Raw genomic sequence first — 19,791 nt, 5'->3', positions numbered from 1 at the left:
GATGGGCACTTATTATTTGCCCTTTTCCAGTCTTCTGGAATCTCTCCGCTCCCGAGGACTTTCCAAAGATGATAGTAGAGGCTCAGATACCTCCTCTATATTAACTCCTTGAGTATTCTAGGATGCATTTCACAGGCCCCGGTGACTTGCAGGCATCTAACTTTTCTAAGTGATTTTAACTTGCTCTTTTTTTATTTTATCTCTAAACTACCCCCTTCCCATAAAGCATTCACTATGTTAGACATTCTTCCAGATTCTCAGTGAAGACGAAAATAAAGAAGTCATTAAGCATCTCTGCCATTTCCAAGTTTCCTGTACTGTTTCTCCCTCCTCACTGAGCTGTGGGCCTACCTGGCCTTGGTCTTCCTCTTGCTTCTAATGTATTGATAAAAAGTCTTCTTGTTTACCTTATTCCCATAGCTAGTTTGGAGCTCATTTTGTGCCTTTGCCTTTCTAATTTTGCCCCTGCATTCCCATGTTATTTGCCTATATTAATCCTTTTAATCTGACTATTTTCATTTTTATAATGACTCCTTTTTTTTTGTAGGTCATGCAAGATCTCGTGGTTAAGCCAACGTGGTTATTGCTACATTTTCTATCTTTCCTACCCATCGGATAGCTTGCTTTTGGGCCCTTAATTGTGTCCCTTTGAAGAACTGCAACTCTCTCAGTTGTTTTTCCCCTCAGTCTTGATTCCCATGGGACCTTTACCTATCAGCTCTCTGAGCTTACCAAAATCCGCCTTCCTGAAATCCATTGTCTCTATTTTGCTGTACTCCCTTCTACCTTCTTAGAATTGCAAACTCTATGATTTCATGATCACTTTCACCAAGCTTCCTTCTACTTTCAATTCTCAACGAGTTCCTCCCTAATTGTTTAAAATCAAGTCTAGAACAGCTTCCCAGTAGCTTTTCAACCTTTCGAAATAAAAAGTTGTTGCAATGCCGTCCAGGAACGTATTGATAGTCTGTCCCCGCGGTGTTATTTTCCTAACATAATCTGGATAGTTGAAGTCCCCATCACCACAAATCTATGGCTTTGGATGATTTTGTTAGTTGTTTAAAAATGCCTCATCCACCTCTTCCACCTGGTTAGGTGCCTGTAGTAGACTCTAGCATGACATCACCCTTGTTTTTTACCCTTTTATCACACCAGAGACTCTCAACACTTCTGTCTCCTATTTCCATCTCCACCTCAGTCCAAGTGTGTACTATTTAATTATAGACACCTCCTCCCTTTTCCCTGTCTATTCCTCCTGAGCAACTATACCATCCACACCAACATTCCAATCATGTGTATTATCCCACAGTTTAGTGATGCCAACAATGTCATAGTTGTATTTATTTGTTAGCACTTCCAGTTCTTCCTGCTTATTACCCATACTTCTCGCATTTGTATATAGGCATCTAAGATACTGGTTTGATCTTGCCTCCCAGTTTTGCCCTGACCCTACTTTCTCTCTACCATTATAGCCCACGCTCCCTTTTGAAAGTAGAAGGAAGCTTGGTAAGCTCAGAGAGCTGATAGGTAAGGTCCCATGGGAATCAAGACTGAGAGGAAAAACAACTGAGGAGAGTTCCCCGTTTCTGGCCAATGGGAGCTTTGGGGGTGGTACCTGCAGGCGAGGGCAGCGTGTGGCGTAGCGGCCTGCCCCACCCTACCCCCAGGAGCCATTGGTGGTGGACATGCTGGCCGCTTCCAGGAGTGGTGCAGGGCCAGAGCAGGCAGAGAGCTGCCTTAGCCCCGCTCCATGCTGCTGTCATCCCAGAGCCGCTCGAGATAAGCAGGGCCGAAGCCCGCTCCCTGAACTCCTCCTGCACCCCGCACTCCAACTCTCTGCCCTGAGCCCCCTAAGCCCTTGTCTTGAGCCCCCTGCCGCATGCCTCCTGTACCCCTACTGCCTGTCTTGCACCCCCTCCTGGACCCCAACCCCTGCCCCAGCCCTACATCCATGGCCCTGCATACAATTTCCCCATCCAGATGTGGCCCTTGGGCCAAAAAGTTTGCCCTCCTCTGCTTTAGAGTGATGTTGTGGATTGTGTTGTTGTTGGTGGGTTATGTTGTGCTGGGAGAATTCTGTGGACTTCTGCAAGTGGCAAATGAGGAACGTGTGCTGTGTTGAGAGGCTGTGTGTATTTGAGTTTAATGTGTATGCTTGTGTGTTACTGGGTGTATCATTTGGGCCAGGTAATGCACCATCTGTGCAGTTTCCCTTATTCAAACAATGAAGATGTTTCATGCTAATTAGCTTTAGAGTAAAGCTGGTGTTTAGTTGAGTTATGTGAATGCTTTCAAAAGAGAACTTATTCACTGAAATCAAGATTGGCTCATGAACGGAAAAATAGATTAAATTTAGTGAATTTCTTCGCAATGAATAACTTGCTTAGTTGTAATATTTAGTAATCCTAGAAACTGTTTACCATAGTACATAAAAGAAGTTTTGTACCATTTCAGGACTGTTAATATCATCTGGCACCTAAAGTATTTCTTGTGATTTTAGCTTGATTCATTTCCCCTAAAAGATTTTATGGTGGAAAGTTAGTCTCTTTATGCCAGTGCTTGTGCAGATCTTTAATATTGTAAGGTAGGACTGACCATTTTGTATTAATGTATGTAATATTGTAGTTGTGATGTCCCAGATATTAGAGACACTAGGTGGGTGAGGTAACATATTTTATTGGATCAACTTCTTTCAGTGATAGAGACAAGCTTTTGAGTTTACACAGAGCTCTGTGTAAATTCAAAAGCTTGTGTCTCACGAACAGAAGTTGGCCCAGTAAAAGATATTACTTCACCCACCTTGTCTGTCATCTTGCATTAGAATTGCCAGATGTGCAGTTTTCGACCTGAACGCCTGGTGGAAAAGGAACCCTGGGGCAAAGGTGTTCGGTTTTGTGCAAATTAGAAAGTTAGCAGCCCTAGCTTGCATTGAGGATATTTAGTATGATTTAAAATTTTTTATTGTTGTATAGTTTTTCTTTATTATATCCTATGACTTACTACGTGAAGGCATTCAGCAACTAATGGTTCTAACCTCTTATAGTAAAATGTGTGCTTAATTAGGTAAAATATATAAAACACAAACATTAATGGTACATTACCACTCTGTATTTACAACATTTGTTTTCCTGTTTGCTGTTGAGTGCATGTTTGTGGATGGTTTCCTTGCACTTACCGATTTCAAAGCTTTAAAATATGATGAATCCTTAGTGCACTACTAAACTGAAATTAATTTCTCAGGGGGTCAGAATGTGCTGCCATGACTCTTCATGTGAAGGAGACTAACAAACTGCCAGGAAAAGTTCAGTAGCAATATAAAACTGAACCTCAGAAAAGACGCTCTCTCCCCCACCTCATTCATTGAGGAGTCAAGGTGATAATCCTAACAAACAGAGCACTTTTGTGTTTGGTTCAAGGGAAAAGTGCATGAAGTGCATAATTTTCCCAGCAGTTTGAGTGCTCTTACAGAAGTATTGTTTCCATGGTAACTGTTAACTGGGAAATGGCTCTTCACTGGTTTCCCCCTGAGAGCTTAAAGTGCAACAGTGTTTGGTACTTCCTTCTTTTGCATTGGTGGTATGTTCCCATGATACGTTAGTTTTGTTCTTTTATGCAGAGTTGACTTTTGAAAGGAACCATTGTATTTTGCATAGCAGTACAGTATCTACATACCCTCTTCTATAATGTACATGCTCAGCACACAATTTTAAAAGGATCTCCACTGTGTCAGATAAAATAATAGGGCTTGAAAAACTGTGCCAGGTACTAGACAAATCTCTGTATTATATTGTATATGTAAGAGATGCTCCTCCCTTTAATTTTTTTTGTTGTACATACTCTGTAAATTGCACAGCACTTCCACCTCGTGTGTGTTAGCAATGCACTAACACACGCATTAGCAGTATCTTCAACTGTGCTTGCTTTCTGCTGAATTGATGGCTCTTGGAACTATTATATTAAATTCCACAATTTATTTTAACTACAAAGTTTACATGCATGCTGTTCAAGAAAATATACTACTTTAAAAAAATTTCAAGTGTAAGTGGCTTTATGTTAATGCTGTATAGTGCCACGTGGGAGACGTTGGTTGATTTTCCAGTCTCCTGCTGCCTAGGAGTCAGATTCTGTCACCCTTATTCATGTTGAAATCAGTGGGGCTACTTTCATAATAAAGTATTGGTCAACATAAATAGGCTTGGAAGAATTAAATTTTTATTGATAAATGTCGGTAAACATCAATTTCACAGGACACCACAATCCAGCACAAATATTTCCATCTATAATTGCATTTTACAAATAGACAAAGCAAGAAAAATGATGCTTTAGAATTCATTAGTCAAAATCCAGTGATTTAGGCTTTTTGAATTAGGCTTGTTACAAATGGACTAAAGAATGAATAGTAAAAACAGGTATGAGATGTGGCTAGGACTATAGCAGCGTTTAAAAGAGAACTGGATAAATTCATGGAGGTTAAGTCCATTAATGGCTGTTAGCCAGAGTGGGGTAAGGAATGGTGTCCCTAGCCTCTGTTTGTCAGAGGGTGGAGATGGATGGCAGGAGAGAGATCACTTGATCATTACCTGTTAGATTCACTCCCTCTGGGGCACCTGGCATTGGCCAGTGTTGATAGACAGGATACTGGGCTAGATAGACCTTTGGTCTAACTATGAGGTGGAAAAAGGATGTGTAATGTAGAAAGAGTGGTTTTTAACTACTTTAAAAACACGTTATCAGTTGAATGTCAATTTGGTTAACGTAACGAGTAAGCAACAGGGTTTTAATTAACACACAAATTGATAGGATTCTTGTTTTAATCATTTTCCTCTTTATAATCAAATTAAATTGTATAAGGTTGCTGCCACCTAGAGGCTCTTGCATATTTTGTTGCATGTAAGGTATAACACTGATATTTGACAAGTTTAACCCAAATCCTCAGGGTTTTACTGAATTAGGCTGTGTTTTACTGAAATTGTTTGATTATTTTGAGAATTCAAAGCGGGTCATTTTGTTCTGGCAGACAATCACCAAGAACATATTGGGGTTTTTGTTTTGGGAGGAGCATCTCTCCTGATCCTGGTGACCACTGTGGAGAGACAGGAAAGGGTGGAGAGATGATCGTACAAAATGAGGACATTTGGAAGGACTGAAGTTTCAGTGGGTGGATGGTTGCAGATTGATTGGGGGATGTGAATAAAAAGATTATTAATGTGGCTAGTGAACCCTGAGAGGAGAGTACTGTTTCTTTTTTCCATTTCATTGGTAACTAATGGTGGCTGCTTTCACACAGTGATTTTTGTATTTTCTTTTGAAAGGTAATACTCTCCAGAGCAACTGCATTAGCATATTGTAGTATGACTCTTCCTTTCAAATAGCCAAGCCTTTAAGATTGTGATATTTACTGGCCAAAAATTCAAAAGTGACTTGATTTTGAGTGCTTCAGTTTTTAAGGGGTCAACCTGAGACAACTTTAAATGGACTTTATTTTCGGAGAGTGTGGGCCTCAATACTTCTGTAAATCAGGCCACATAAGGAGAGCACCTCAAAATTGAGTTGCCAGAATCATCGGTCATTTATGAAAATGTAAGCCAGTATAAGTAAACAGGGTATAGTTAAGAACATTTATAAAAATAACTTAAAAATCTTAGTAAAAGAAAGATTTAGGCTGAACTGTCTTATTTGTGGCTACCAACTTTTAACCAGAAAGTAACCAAAAATTTCTTCAGAGCTAGAGGAACTCAGATCAGCCATTAAGTGAAGGCAGCTTACTGAATATTTTAGTAACTTGTTCCTACTTTCAAATACATAGGCTCACATTACTGAGTAAAAACTATGAAGATGTGTGTGAGCTTAGTAAGTAATTATATCGAGTATATGGTGATGCAATTTAAGTATCTGAGGGCAAGAATGCCCTATTAGAAATAAAGAGAGCATTGATTTTTAAAATACTAATATTTTCAAAAATCAGTAGATACAAATAAGTTGGGGATAATATAAAAAAACTAACGTCCTTGGCACTTTTATTACAGTCAAAGACTAGAAATGAAAGCACAAGTTGCTGGTGCTTTCATAGAAAAATTCCAGCTGACTCAAGATGAAATGAACCTTCTTCAAGGCACAAGAGATGGCCCAATTACCGAGGTAACTCAAAATACATTATAACTTTTGTACTGAGTTAAAACACAACAGTACCATTATAGCAGCATACGTAGACTTTCCTATCACATCATTACTTTCCTTTTATATCGAATGAATTCATCTCTTAATAGACTGATGTCTGTAAGTGTCCGGATATCATCATTAGTAAAAATAATCACAATAAAAATTCTGTTCTGATTAATGATTGGTGAGGGGCAATAAAATGATATTTTAATGTTGTTGTTTTTCTCCTCCACTGTGAAAAGATTTTTTTTTTAAAGCCTCAGATTCTATATTTTTAGTTTGTTAAAACTCTGTCTTGACCAAGTAAAGAAACTTAACAGTTCATGATACTTTCAGATTATGTAGCACCACTATTGTGTGTGTGTATATTTTGCTTGGCTTCGGCAATATATAAATTGTTTAAGTTGATTTAAAGTAGGACTTTCCCTCATTGTTTCATTTGTTGTTGTTTGAAATATTAGGTGCTGACTCACTTATTTTTAGTCACCTTCTAAACTAAGTTTTAAAACATTGATATGTTTTTGCTTAACAAAGCACATTGTTCTGTGGCGAAAGCAATTAAAATATGCAGAGAATTAAGTATATTTAATAGCTTTTATTATTTTATTTACATGGAAACTTTCATTGAAATACAGAATACCTGCTGAGACTCAGTATCTCATTTCCACAGACATCCTGTTAGCAGTGAGAGCATTATTAAAGACATGGAGCAGATAACCATAAACAACACTAACAAAAGCACAAATGAAAGCATGTTAAATGATTATGCACTTGAGTGATTGCCAAGTACTTAATAAAGCACCAAATGTTACCTTGAAAGAAACATTTCAGTTGTGATAGAAAACAGTAAGCTCAAAATACAGACATTTTCATAAAACAGTTTTCTCAAATGTTTACTTCTCAAGGGCCTAATCCAAAACTCCTTGAGGTGTGTGTTTAATTGACTTCAATGGATTTTGGATTAGGCCCTAACCTTAATTTCTGCAGTTATATCTATGCTCCTTCTCCTCCTTGAATGTAGGAGGCAACCCTGCAAGGTGCTGCATGCCTTCTAATCCAATTGCAGTTGAGGAAGTGCAGTAATTCACAAGATCAAGTCCTAAAAGATTCTCTCACCCATTCCTGAATGAAGTTGCTGAAGTTCAGACTCTGACAGAAACTAAACTAAATCCAAATCCTAACCCTTCTCACTACACCACACCTATGAAAAAGGAGGTTCTCTGCTGTCTTCCTCCTTGCCTTCCTGGGAGAAAATATATATTTCCTCCTAGTGAGCTCTCCAGCAATAGCTGGAAGATCATTTCTCCCTACCCTGTCTAAATGGAGTATGGGCTATGAATCCATGAACCTCCTTTCATGTTTTTCTCTTCGCTTTGTGTAGGTAGGGATTGATAAGGGTAGGGGACATGAGCACCCACAGAACTGAGTAAATTTGCTCAACATTTGGCTCAGGACAGAGCAGGGAACATTCCTTTGTTGTGCATTCTTTTTAATCTATCTAAGACTGCAGAAATTGTGGGAATAGTATTGCACTTGGGGTACTGAAGCAGCAGACTTGATGATGCACAATCAGCTAGCTACAAGTCTAGTATGGACCTGGACTGTAGATAATTCTAGTGTGTTTAAAAAAAAAATATTGAGAATACATTCCTCAGAATTGAAAAACACACTGGTAAAACTGTATCAAAAGATAGTTTTATTTGATTCTTACCTTTTAGCACAGGTGATAAGAAAATACTGTAGTTGATTATACAATCAATGATTGCTTCAAGTAAACAAAACAATTTTTAAAATTAGATTTCCTGTGTAAAAATATAGTGGATGCCTAGTGGACTATAATGACCTCATGTATGTCCTCCAATAATTAAGCACAATAGGATTAGTTCAGAAAGCTACCAGACAACTATTGTGCTATGCTAGCAGAGAATTTATGATGCATGTTAGCCTTGATTTTTTTGCTTTTATTATTTTTTGTCAGAAATTTACTATTTTTGTTACGTAGCTTACAGTGTGTGAATTTGCAAAGCTGTTCTCAAATCCCTCCTCCCAGACTCATGGCTTAAAAACATTAAAACACCAGCCTCTTTAATCTGAAAATATCTGTAGAGTAATTTTTAAGCTGTTGTCTAAACTCATTTTGGCCAAAGTTTACTGTGCAGGCTGACATTCATGCACTGCAAAGTATTATGAACTCCTTAAGAAATAAAAAATTGACACACATGCCCAACGATTCTGTACTTTTTCAGAATTAAACAGTGACATTTTTAAACTATAAAAAACACCTTTGAAGTTGTTACAAATTTCAGGTATTTTCTCTGAGGAGACCTTGTATGTCAAAATTAATCAAAGACTAACTTTACCTTTTCATTTTTTTTTTAAATGAAAGAAAACCTTTATTTTTCTACCATGTTAGTTATGCATCCTCCAAATCAGGGACTGTAGTGGAAATATGGTGCATCCTTAATGATAACATCAAATACAACAAAGTGACTATTGTGGGATTCTTTTTAACTGCTGATTGTGTATTGTATATTTTTGGCTTTTATTTTTATATGCAGAATGATTTATAATTAAACTCTGGATTTTATTTTGTCCACTGCAAATACTTAGTTTCCTTGGTGGATTATTATTCCATTCATATTTGAACAATAATTAATGGAGAAAAAAGAGGGATAGGGAGGAATGATAAGTTCAGTTTTTATCACATTTGATTTGCAATGGCAGTGGAGGGGACAGAGAGCTCAGTGGTTTGAGCATTGGCCTGTTAAACCCAGGGTTGTGAGTTCAATCCTTGAGGGGGCCGTTTAAGGATCTGGGGCAAAAATCTATCTGGGAATTGGTCCTGCTTTGAGCAGGAGGTTGGACTAGATGACCTCCTGAGGTCCTTTCCAAGCCTGATATGCTGTGATTCTATTCTATGATTCTCCAAACAGAGAAGCAAGTGAGACTGCTGGAGATGTGAAATTGAACCCAATGTGGGAGACGTCAGACAGTAGATGTAAGAAATGTTTGCCAAAACTCTAGATATGGCAGAGGTCACGAAGTGGAATGGATGTAGAGCAGAGGTTTCCTGATTGTGATCCATGGAACATTTGCTTGTGTTCCAAATGTGCTGCTGGCTGTTGCCATTTTTACCACTGGAGAAAATCTGAACAGAAGAGCAAAAGCAGGCAGTCTGATTGGCTTCCTGTTTAAAAGGGTACATGTTCTTGCCAAAAGCATTCCAGTGTTTACTTTCCCCATGTATGTCGTCTCTGTGGTTTCACAAGGCTGTGTGACATGGTGCGCTGCTGTGCAAGAGATGTTTGCCCCCAGTTGATATGCCATTTATTCAAAAATGCTGAAGGTGTACTGAAACTGTTTTGATATTCAGAAGCTCAAGTATGCTTTTAGTATGTTGTTAAGTCTTATTTTTTCAATTTAAAAACTGGAAATGCTTTAAATCATAGAATTCACATATTTTTTAGGATTTTTTCAAGGCATTAGCATAAGATAAAGCAAATTCTAATATGATAAGATTCTCTCTCGTAACACAAACAAGAAAGGGTGAGTTTACATTGCATAATCTGCGAAGTAGTCAGTATAATAGTTAAAACGTAATTGTTATAGGAAGATGCATTAGGTGTTCTTTTCAAGACAAAAGGCGCTGCAAATAGACAAAATGTCACATACTAAACAGTAATTCATTTTGCAGTTTCCATTTCGTTATATATCGCTAACTTATTAACATTAAATTTTAGATGCGTCTCTTAAAATCTAATAAAATATTTTGTTTTGTACCTAGAAATTATGGAAGCTGTTTTGCTCCCAAGAGACTTCTATGAGCGACTTACAGATGGGCCTCAAGTACGGGTTACACTTTATTTTGTTTTTAGAACTTGTAGATTTACTGAATTTAGGCGATCTCTTTTTAGTTTTTAAAATGAGGGTAGCTTAGCTAGAATCCTTTCTTGACATAAATCAGAAGAAATCTAAGAACATACACTGTAGAGCAGTGGTTTTCAAAGCATTAAGGCACGGGTCCAACAGCTCTGTCAGCACCACTGACGCACGCACTCACGCCTTAGAATCTGTCGGCGTGCTTCAGGCTAAGGCAGGCTAGTCCCTACCTGTTCTGACACCAGCATCGCCCCGGAGAGGATCCGATTCCCACAGTGCCTGCCCCGTGAGAGCACTCAAAATAATGCGCGTGTCAGAATTCTTGCTTCAGGTGGCTTATTCCATTTTGAGCTAGCTTGTTCCTTGCAGTATAAGAGTTGTCTGTTACCTCTTTATAGCACGGCTTCATTTATTAAATTAAGGAAATGTGCGTCTTTTAAACCGTGGTAATGCTCTCAATTTAAATTTTAACATAATACTCATTGAATACAACTTATGGCATGCCACAATCGGTATTCAATAACGTTCTCATTTACACACTGTTTTAAAAATCGCTGTTTAAGAAGTGAGACCCACATCACTCATATACAAAACAACTGCTCGTGGAGAAATTATAGTTGATACACACATGTGGCAAACCTGTTACAGTATCTGAAAGTGATACTGTAGAAATGAAGAGACGTCTATCCTGCTAGCCTAATATCTTTCTGGACATAAGGATTACCATACCATTTCATGTTAATAGCATAGGTTTACCTGATTTGTATTTATTTTATAGGTGAGTGCAGGACTTTGACACGCAGTAGAATCATGTGACTTTCTCCAGTCTCACCCGGCATGGAAGCCCTGCAAGATAGCCTGTTCTGTATAAGTAAAGAAAGTTCATGATATTTCTAACACATGAAAAGGGTATCTTTTTTTTCCCTTTAGCAAATAATGCCATTCGAGTCTGTAATTGATAAACATTGATATATGCACATGATGAGAGTCTGGAGAGCTCATTGGTTTGAGCATTGCCTGCTAAAACCAGTTAGAGTTCATCCTTCAGGGGCCACTGAAGGATCTTTTTCGGGTAAAATCAGTACTTGCTCATGCTAGTGAAGGCAGGGCTGACCGCATGCCGCTCAGGGTCCTCCAGTTCTATGAGATAGCTAATCTCCAACATATTTTGAGGGGGAGATAGCTCAATGTCTTTTTGAGCAATTGGCCTGCTAACCAAGGTTGTAGTTCAAATTCTTGAGGGGGCGCATTTAGGATTTGGGCAAAATCTGTTCTGGGATTGGTCCTGCTTTGAGCAGGGGGTTGCTGGCTGACCTCACTGACATCCTTCCATCAGGATATCTATAATTTATAAAATATTTAAGATAGGCATGTTTAGTGTCTCTAAACTTTTTGTACAAGCAGCAAAGAATCCTGTGGCACTTTATAGACTAACAGACGTTTTGGAGCATGAGCTTTCATGGGTGAATACCCACTTCGTCAGATGCATGACATGACATGCATCTGACGAAGTGGGTATTCACCCACGAAAGCTCATGCTCCAAAACGTCTGTTAGTCTATAAAGTGCCACAGGATTCTTTGCTACTTTTACAGATCCAGACTAACACGGCTACCCCTCTGATACTCTAAACTTTTGGTATATTCTTTGTGCAATCACTGTACAAGAAGTCTCACTGCTGGTCTTCTGCAAACATATTTGGGTTTTATTTCAAGTAAAATGTTACACTAGCTATGCTTTCGTCCAATTTAAATGTGAATGTGTGTTTGTTTTTTTTGTTTTGTTTTAGTGGGGCTAGTCAAGTTTTCCTTTGTCAGAATTCAAGGCATCTAATTAGTTCATTTACTTGGGGAAAGTTAAAAGTTTGCCAAAGCCTACTTAATTTTTATCTAATTTCTACAAATAGTGAGAGTATTTCCTATTATGTAAATTATAGTAGTCTATTAAAAGCAATGTATTTATATATATGCCCTACATGCTTTCTTTTCATATAAAGAAGGCACTTGAAGATATTAGGTCTTCCAGTTCAGTGCATTGCTTAAAAAGTTAATGTTGAAGTACAGACTACTGTATATGCTTTAAAATGGAGATCATCTGACAGCCTCATTTCCTGCATTGTTGGAGACCTCAGTCAGGATTTGAAAGACTTGATCCAAAATGCACAAGTACATCTCTTCACTAGTACTAATGGGGGGTCAGGGGAATTGTGTATTCTCCAGGTTTCTATCTTGCCCACATCCCCTCCTCTACTGGTCTATGTTTAGCCTTTCCTGCCAATATGAATAAAGTTAATTCTGTTTTTTTCCTGTCTTTTGAATGCTTTATCTTTCTACTTTAATAACATAACTTTAACTTTTAGAATATGAATTTCTGTGTTTTATAAGGAAAGAATATTGTATGTGTAACTGTTCTATTGACATCAAGAAAACTTTGTTACTTTCCTGCACTACAGTAAATGGACTGTGCAAGCTAAAGAGTAACTAGTTATCTTCTATAGTGAATGCTTAATTCTTGATCAGAATTTTCTAGCGACGTTTAAACCTAAATCCAGTTTGCTGATAACAAAGGCAAATAAACCACAAGGTGGCACTGTCAGAACTGTCTTTGTTTTTGCTTTGGCTGCTCATGTTAGTCTGTTGTGCATTGTGCTGCATTTAGCCTGGATAGAGCAAAATACTTAAGTGTGTCAAATTTTTAGCACATGATTACTCACTTTGACTTCAATATGACTGCTTAAGTGCTTAAAGTTAGGTAGGGGCTTATGTGCTTTGCTGAATTAGGGCCTTATGAGCGATATTATGTGTGGCAGAATTGAAAGAAAATAATCATGCTGAACATAAAACTCGTGTGTTATGACTTGAATGCAGAGTTGATTTTTAGTAATTTGAAACGAAATTTTTATTTCTATTTAAAATTAATTTTCATCTCCTTCTGGGGACGAAACAGAGATTCCTTAAATCTCTCCCCAGTGCCCTTTTCAGACAAGTTTAGGGTAAGCCACAATATTGCTCACTATATTTTATTAGGGTCATACTATACAATACTTCTGCAATAAATACTATGTTGTGTTTAAATTATCCTACTTCAAAACATTGGGAAGTGCAATGATGTGTTAACCTTTATAGAAAGTTTCTGATTTTTGGTAGTGTTACTACTACTGTCTGTGGGAAGGAGATTTCAGATATCTTTTGTAGGTTCTTTGTGGTCAAGTCAGATTTCTATTCTTATTGCAAAACTAGGAGTGCAAAAGAAATTATTTCCCATAAATGAAAAGGTAAACACTAATGAAACACCCTGTTGGTGCTTTATAAAATCTCAGAGATTAAATGCTAATGCCTGCTTCAATTAAAGGTCTCTAGGGTCTTGTCTATACTGACACTTTACAGTGCTGCAACTTTCTCGCTCAGGGGTGTGAAAAAACACCCTGTGGAGTGCTGCAAGTTTCAGCGCTGTAAAGTGCCAGTGTAGACAGTGCACCAGCACTGGGAGCTATTCCCCTTGTAGAGGTGAGTTTTTTTTTATAGCACTGGAAGAGCTCTGTCCCAGCGCTGGTGCCGCGACTACACAGCGGCAGGGCTTTAACGTTGTTAGTGAAGACATCCCGTAAATTATTGCTAGAGCTAATGGTAGGCTTCCACAAAAAGAACAGACATGGTAGTTTGTGATATAATTTACTGGCCGTAAAGTTTCTAACTAATTAGGAATAACATTTAAAGTATGTTCAGTTTTTTTTTTTCTGAGTGAGTGCAAATCTTCATAGCAAAGTCAGGTTGAGTTATAACTGAAATTTTCCCACAAATTAAGTTGTGCATTAAGCATGAACTAATTAGTTTGGGAAGGAAGTTGAAACTTAGGCTGGCAATGCGGTGGAGATGCAACAGCTTGAGATACCACAACTCCTCTGCAGCTAATCATTTGTGCTGTTAATCAAATCACTCTGTAACTTGAGTGTGGTTTTGAAGTATGGTCACTGGAGCTAAGCTAGCTCAGGTGCAGTTACCTCGTGCATGCTAATTTGAGCTAACTGTGCTTTGATTGGTTAGGAAATGATCATCATTTTATTTAAAAGTTTTAAGAATAGCAATAATGTTAGTCATAATCATATTTTATGACACAAAGGTTGCAATGAAAAACTGTGTTTAAATTAGTTTGTAAAATCAATGTATTTTGGAAACATGCTCAGTATTTTAGAGACTTAATTTCTCATTAGTGTTCATATAATTTTAAAATTTGAGAGACACTTAAAAATTTTAGACTTTGTATTGTGTATTTGATTAATTGTGAGGCCAGAGTGATGCCAAAAAAGGAGGAAATGTACATAAAGTGCTTCTATGTTAGTGATTTGAATTGAAGATTATACTTTTTACTCTTTTTTTTTTCTATTTAAAAACAAAACCAAAAAATCCCAGCTATTCTTGCACACAATCCAGTAGTGGAACCACACTTCAAAAGTGTTCAAACCTGGTATTGTCCTCCTTGATGAGATTTTTCAGAGATTTAAGCAGTGCTGTTGTTCAAACTGAAAGCTAGCTGTCTTCCCAAAAAATTTGCTCGTACATTTAATTCAGAGTCTTCCTCAGACAAACAAAAGTTAGGAAAATAGGGAACGGACAACAGTAGAAGAATCTGCAGTTTTTCTTTTAATATTTTGGGTTTTGTCTTGTAAAACTTAGTAAACAAAACTTAACAGCACTACTGACATACTTCCTGGAACTGCAGTCAGTCCAGAGCAACTGAAATAAATGCATCATCTGGGTCTTCACTTCCTCTTCCCAACTAGAATAAAGACAAATTTGAAAACTGGGGCTTTTGTAGATGACGCATGAGCAGCCACAGCAAGAAGGAACGTTTCCCTGCTGATTTCTCAAGGTTTTCTCCACTCTCTTCCCTCGCCCATCTGCAATTATAGCTCCACTGGGAATTTGGTCTATTGTTGGAATAGAAGCTAAAAGAATCCAAATACTATTTTCCTTCTCCATAATGAATACTTTATTATAAAGCTGTAGTAAATACACCATTTCAAGTGCAGATAATAATTAGTTTTTACTGAATTTTTTATACAATGCAGAATTATGTCATAATTATATTGTATTCTATTGTGGGTAAAAAGAAAAGTATAATTTTCTATTTCCTCTTGCAAACATAATTATCAGTGTTATGTTACAGTTCTCAAAACTGATGAGAACAAAATTACAAGATCTAGTCATTTGCCAAATCTCTTATACTCTATAATATCATTGCTTGTTTGGAAAAAAGAATCAATTTGGTTTGTGCAAAACACCTATGGTCTTGTGCTGTTTTGGGAGGGAGAGGAAGTGAGGGGCACTGGCACTGCTGTCCCTTCGTTATGGGTAATGAGTTGACATTAGCTCTCTAGTGCTTTAATCAGATACTCTTCCTAAATACCAAAATTCATTTAAAAATATACCTTTCACCTGATTCATCAAGCAGTAGTATTTGTTTTGTTAAATTTTTTCTACCGGTAGATGGCAAGCAAACTTAATTTTGGGGTAAGATATAATGGATTATGCAGAAATTTAAGTACCTATTAATGTGCGTATTGTTGCAAAAAAGTAACTAGCAATTTATAATCAAGATAAATAAAACTTTTCTTATTGATCCCTTCAGCACAGTAACCTCACCGCTGATGCGGAAGAACAATACATTGTGAATGAACTGTGTGCATAAAGAAAATTATTTAAAAAGCAAATACCCTTGCAATCTCAGTGTATATTTTTTTAAAAAGTACTTATTGGTACATGACTACTACAAATCCTTCTTTACCTTATGTCATACAGAATGTGATTCTGTCCAGTGATCCTTTAAAACATTCACAAAATTTATTGAAAATGCGGTAGAGCTTTCCTCAGCCTTTGGAAGCTGGGGGCAGTAACGCTCCTATTTAGAACATTCTGATAATATATGATTACTTTTTCCTCTTTGCAGAGAGAGAAGATTGCATTTGCTTTCAGTGTTCTCAAGCTTAGAGGGGAAGTAAAAGTAGATATACAAAATAAAATTAATAAAATGAATAAAGAGGAAATGTGTAGTAATCAATATAAACCAGAAGCTAGGAATTGTAAAAAATTATTATGACAAACAAATGAATACAAGGAAAAATTCTGTATCCAGTAGAGTTAAGGACCCATAAGGAGGAATTTATTTATACAAAAAGAATTAACAGTGATATTGGTCTGTTACTAGTTGAAAATGGTAGAATTCTCAATAATAATGCCGCAAAGGCAGAAGTGTTCTGTATTTGGGAAAAAGCCAGATAAAGTAGTCATACCATATTCTGATACTAAGTAACTAAGGAGGGTGTTAAACAGCAGCTACTACAGTAAAATGTTTTAAAATCATCAGGTCTGGATAGTTAGCATCCACAAATTTTAAAGAGCTGGTTAAGGAGCCCTCTGGATCATGAATGTTGGTTTTCAATAAGTGTTGGAACACTGGGGAGGTCCCCAGAGACTGGAAGGAAAATATTTGTGCCAATATTTTAAAAGAGTAAATGGGATAATATGGTAATTATATGCCAGTCAGCCTGACATCGATCCTGGGCAAAATAATGGAATGCTTCATTTGGGACTCTATTAATAAAGTATTTAAAGGGGTGTGTGTAATGGAGTGTTCCCCCACACTAACCTGGAAAGAGTTAATATGGCCCAGAAGGGGTAAATAACCCCATAGGCCACATCTGAGGATGAGTCAAGCTTGATAAGCAAGCACTGATTGAGAATGAAGCCCAGCTGAGCAGGAGCAGGCAGGCTAGTATAAAGCCAGGAAATATGTAGCAGAAAAAGGGCTGCAGCATGAAGACTTGTAGTAACTCTCTGGGTTTAGAGAGAGAAAGGAGGAAACATGGGGAGAATTGAAGCCTTGGGGTGCTGGCCCTGAGGGAAAGGTTTACACAGAGGAGGATGGACAGGGAAACCTGATAGAGGTGGAATAGGGTAAGGCCCAGGAAAAGGGCAGTAAGGTTTTGGATGGTGCAGACCATGGCTGTTGGTTCAAGGGTCCCTGGGCTGGAACCCAGAATATTGGGTGGGCTGGGGTTCCCATACTGGCTACTGGGAAAGTGAGTTGGAGGACTGTTGGGAATGATACCGTCAGCCAGTCCTGTGAGACTTTAATAACTTATTGTGATCTGGCCAGAGGTCCAAGCCTTAAAGAAGGTTTTAGTTTTCTTAAAAAAAAAAAAAAAAAATGCAGAGAGAGGGTCATAGTGAACCAGATTTTTACAGCTAAATCACAAACCTCAAAATTTGGACTTTGTATATTGGAAACATTGACACAACCTTATATATACCCAAATGAATGGGCACTAGTACAGTGCTTTTAAATTAGGCTAATGTAAATTGTCAGGGATAAAAAAAAAATTTCTGACTATCTTCATGTTTCAATTACAGGTACACCCTGGATGAGTTTGGAACAGCTAGAAGAAGTGCAGTAGTCCGTGGTTTTATTGATGCTCTTACCAGAGGAGGTCCAGGCAGTACTCCCCGACCTATAGAAATGCACTCCCATGATCCTTTGAGGTAGGATAGTAGTGAAACTGTGCATTACATAATCTTTTTGTCATTTATACAATAAATCCTTTATCTAGCAATTCTTGTTTTTATTTAGATATGTAGGAGACATGTTGGCATGGCTGCATCAAGCTACTGCTTCTGAAAAAGAACATCTGGAAGCTATGTTAAAGCTTGTAACTACTCAAGGTATTATTAGATTTTAATGCATATTTTGCAAATCTGTAGAAACTGAAGTTAGTTGTGAGCAATATGCCAGAAAACTACAACAAAACTCCTGGAGTGGACTTCAGTTGCTCCACTGAGGGTAAATGGTATTGTAAATGACTTCAGAAAATGTATTGGTTCAATTTGCTAGGAAGAAAACCATTAATCAAAGAGACTATTTAAAAGTTCACTAATGTGTGCATTTTCCTGCCCTTTCAATATATTTAGATTTAGAAGGGAACTTTTCATGTTAGACTTCAGAACTCAAGTGCATTTCTGAAAAGGAACTTTGTGAAAATGCCACTGTAGTGTACCCTGCTTGTATCTTGGGGATTTTGGTATCAGATTTACTTTTTCTAGTAAACAAATATTTTTCTAACAGCCTGCACTGCATGCTTCTACTCAGCCTATGAGGCAAGTCTGCTTCCTTTCAATTAAAATGGTCCAAATGCCAAATAGGACCCCTGGTTACACCTATGCAACTCCATCATTTTCAAATTCTTCTGCATTAGCTAATCCATAGAGCCTGCATTGAGTCTTCAGCCTGCTTGCAGCTTTTGAGGCAGATTTGGACCTGTTGTCAGCAGTACAGTGGTAGTCCCTGTAGAAGATGCCAGTGTTATCTACCTCCGTAGCTACAACCAGGGGCTTGTTACAGTTGAGCGTACATGCCTCACCTATAACAGGTATTGAGAGTTACCAGTGAAAGCCAAGTTCTTGTCATACTGAGATATGAACAGCTATTTGAACCTTAACTGATTCACAGGGCCCTGCCCTGGGATTTAAATTTAATCTGATTTGTTTAACGCACCCTTGTTTTCCTATACTTTTGGAAATAGAAAGTGGCATTCCTAATAGATGTCACATCAGCAAGAAGGGTGTTGGAAGAGCTCCCAGTTTCCATCAAACCACAATAAGGCCAAAGATTGAGAAGTGTGGAAATTTTGTCCTATTTTGTGGTTATGTATATTTTGTCCTTTGAAAATGTTTAAACATTTTCAACTATCCCCAACTCTCACCACATTATCAGTTGTTCTGCTCCAGTTATAGGCACACTCTAAAAGTTAAAGTTTTTGTACCGTGTTTAATATATTTATTTACTGACAATCTGATGGGGTGTCCCATTACAAACTCCAGACACTAAAGAAGCGGGAGCAAGAAGTCCAGACACTGCTGTGGGGTGTGGAAGAGGAAAAGACATGTCAATTCCATTAATTTTACATGTGCCATGGGAGCCCTATGCTTCCACTTCTTTTGGCAGGAGACACTCTCTTAGGAAGAGCTCTCTGAAAGCTGGAATCTCAGAGTCCATCTCCATGCTCTGCTTTTGCTGCAGGCTGTGCCTTACAGTCACTCCTCTCCCCACAGCCTCACTTCGCACTCTGAAATCACTATATACTGGGAGTGTAAGGCTCTCTACTTAAATCCTCCCTTCTGAGATTATATAATAGGAATTGGGGGTTAGCTGCTTTACCACACGCACTGCTAGTATCTATAGCCATAACCACCCTTAGCCATAGACTGGACCAACGTATGCGACGATATGAAGTCTAGAAGTTTGAGTAGCAACTGTGTTTGTCTGTATCAGCAAAAAGAACAGGAGTACTTGTGGCATCATAGAGACTAACAAATTTATCTGAGTATTAGCTTTCGTGAGCTACATCATCGGATGCATAGAAGGGAACATACAGTAAGAAGATATTTATACGTACAGAGAACATGAAAAGGTGGAAGTACTCATATCAACTGTAAGAGGCAAGGAGTGTGTATGGAAAGAATGTCTGACCACAATTCCTGTTTAGTTTTCTGGGAGAATCAGGTAGCTAACTGAGAACCCATGACAGGCTATCCAAAATTGGGAGTCTGCTGGGGAAAGTTGCACTCCAACAATGTAGTCTTAAGGCAAACCCAGCATTCAAGCTCAAAGTAAAATTTCATTTATCACAAAAATAGGTCATTTGTCATTCTCTCCAAATTCCAAGCATTCTGGAGAGAACATCATGCACAGAGATGTTAGA

General features: G+C 37.9%; 1 protein-coding gene across 1 annotated transcript in view; it reads left to right on the top strand.

The window, feature by feature from the left end:
* Nucleotides 1-19,791, top strand: part of COG6 (component of oligomeric golgi complex 6) — an 82,744-nt gene that overhangs the window by 16,416 nt on the left and 46,537 nt on the right. The window contains 7 exon segments of the mRNA XM_075061892.1: nucleotides 6,027-6,138; nucleotides 7,878-7,882; nucleotides 9,093-9,157; nucleotides 10,817-10,891; nucleotides 10,894-10,909; nucleotides 17,447-17,575; nucleotides 17,664-17,755. Coding sequence (XP_074917993.1) covers nucleotides 6,027-6,138; nucleotides 7,878-7,882; nucleotides 9,093-9,157; nucleotides 10,817-10,891; nucleotides 10,894-10,909; nucleotides 17,447-17,575; nucleotides 17,664-17,755 — 494 coding nt within the window.

Source organism: Chelonoidis abingdonii, chromosome 1 (assembly GCF_003597395.2).
Source record: "Chelonoidis abingdonii isolate Lonesome George chromosome 1, CheloAbing_2.0, whole genome shotgun sequence".
Taxonomy (NCBI): Eukaryota; Metazoa; Chordata; order Testudines; family Testudinidae; genus Chelonoidis; species Chelonoidis abingdonii.
Note: the sequence above shows the minus strand (reverse complement) of the source record. Positions and strands in the feature narration are given on the sequence as shown.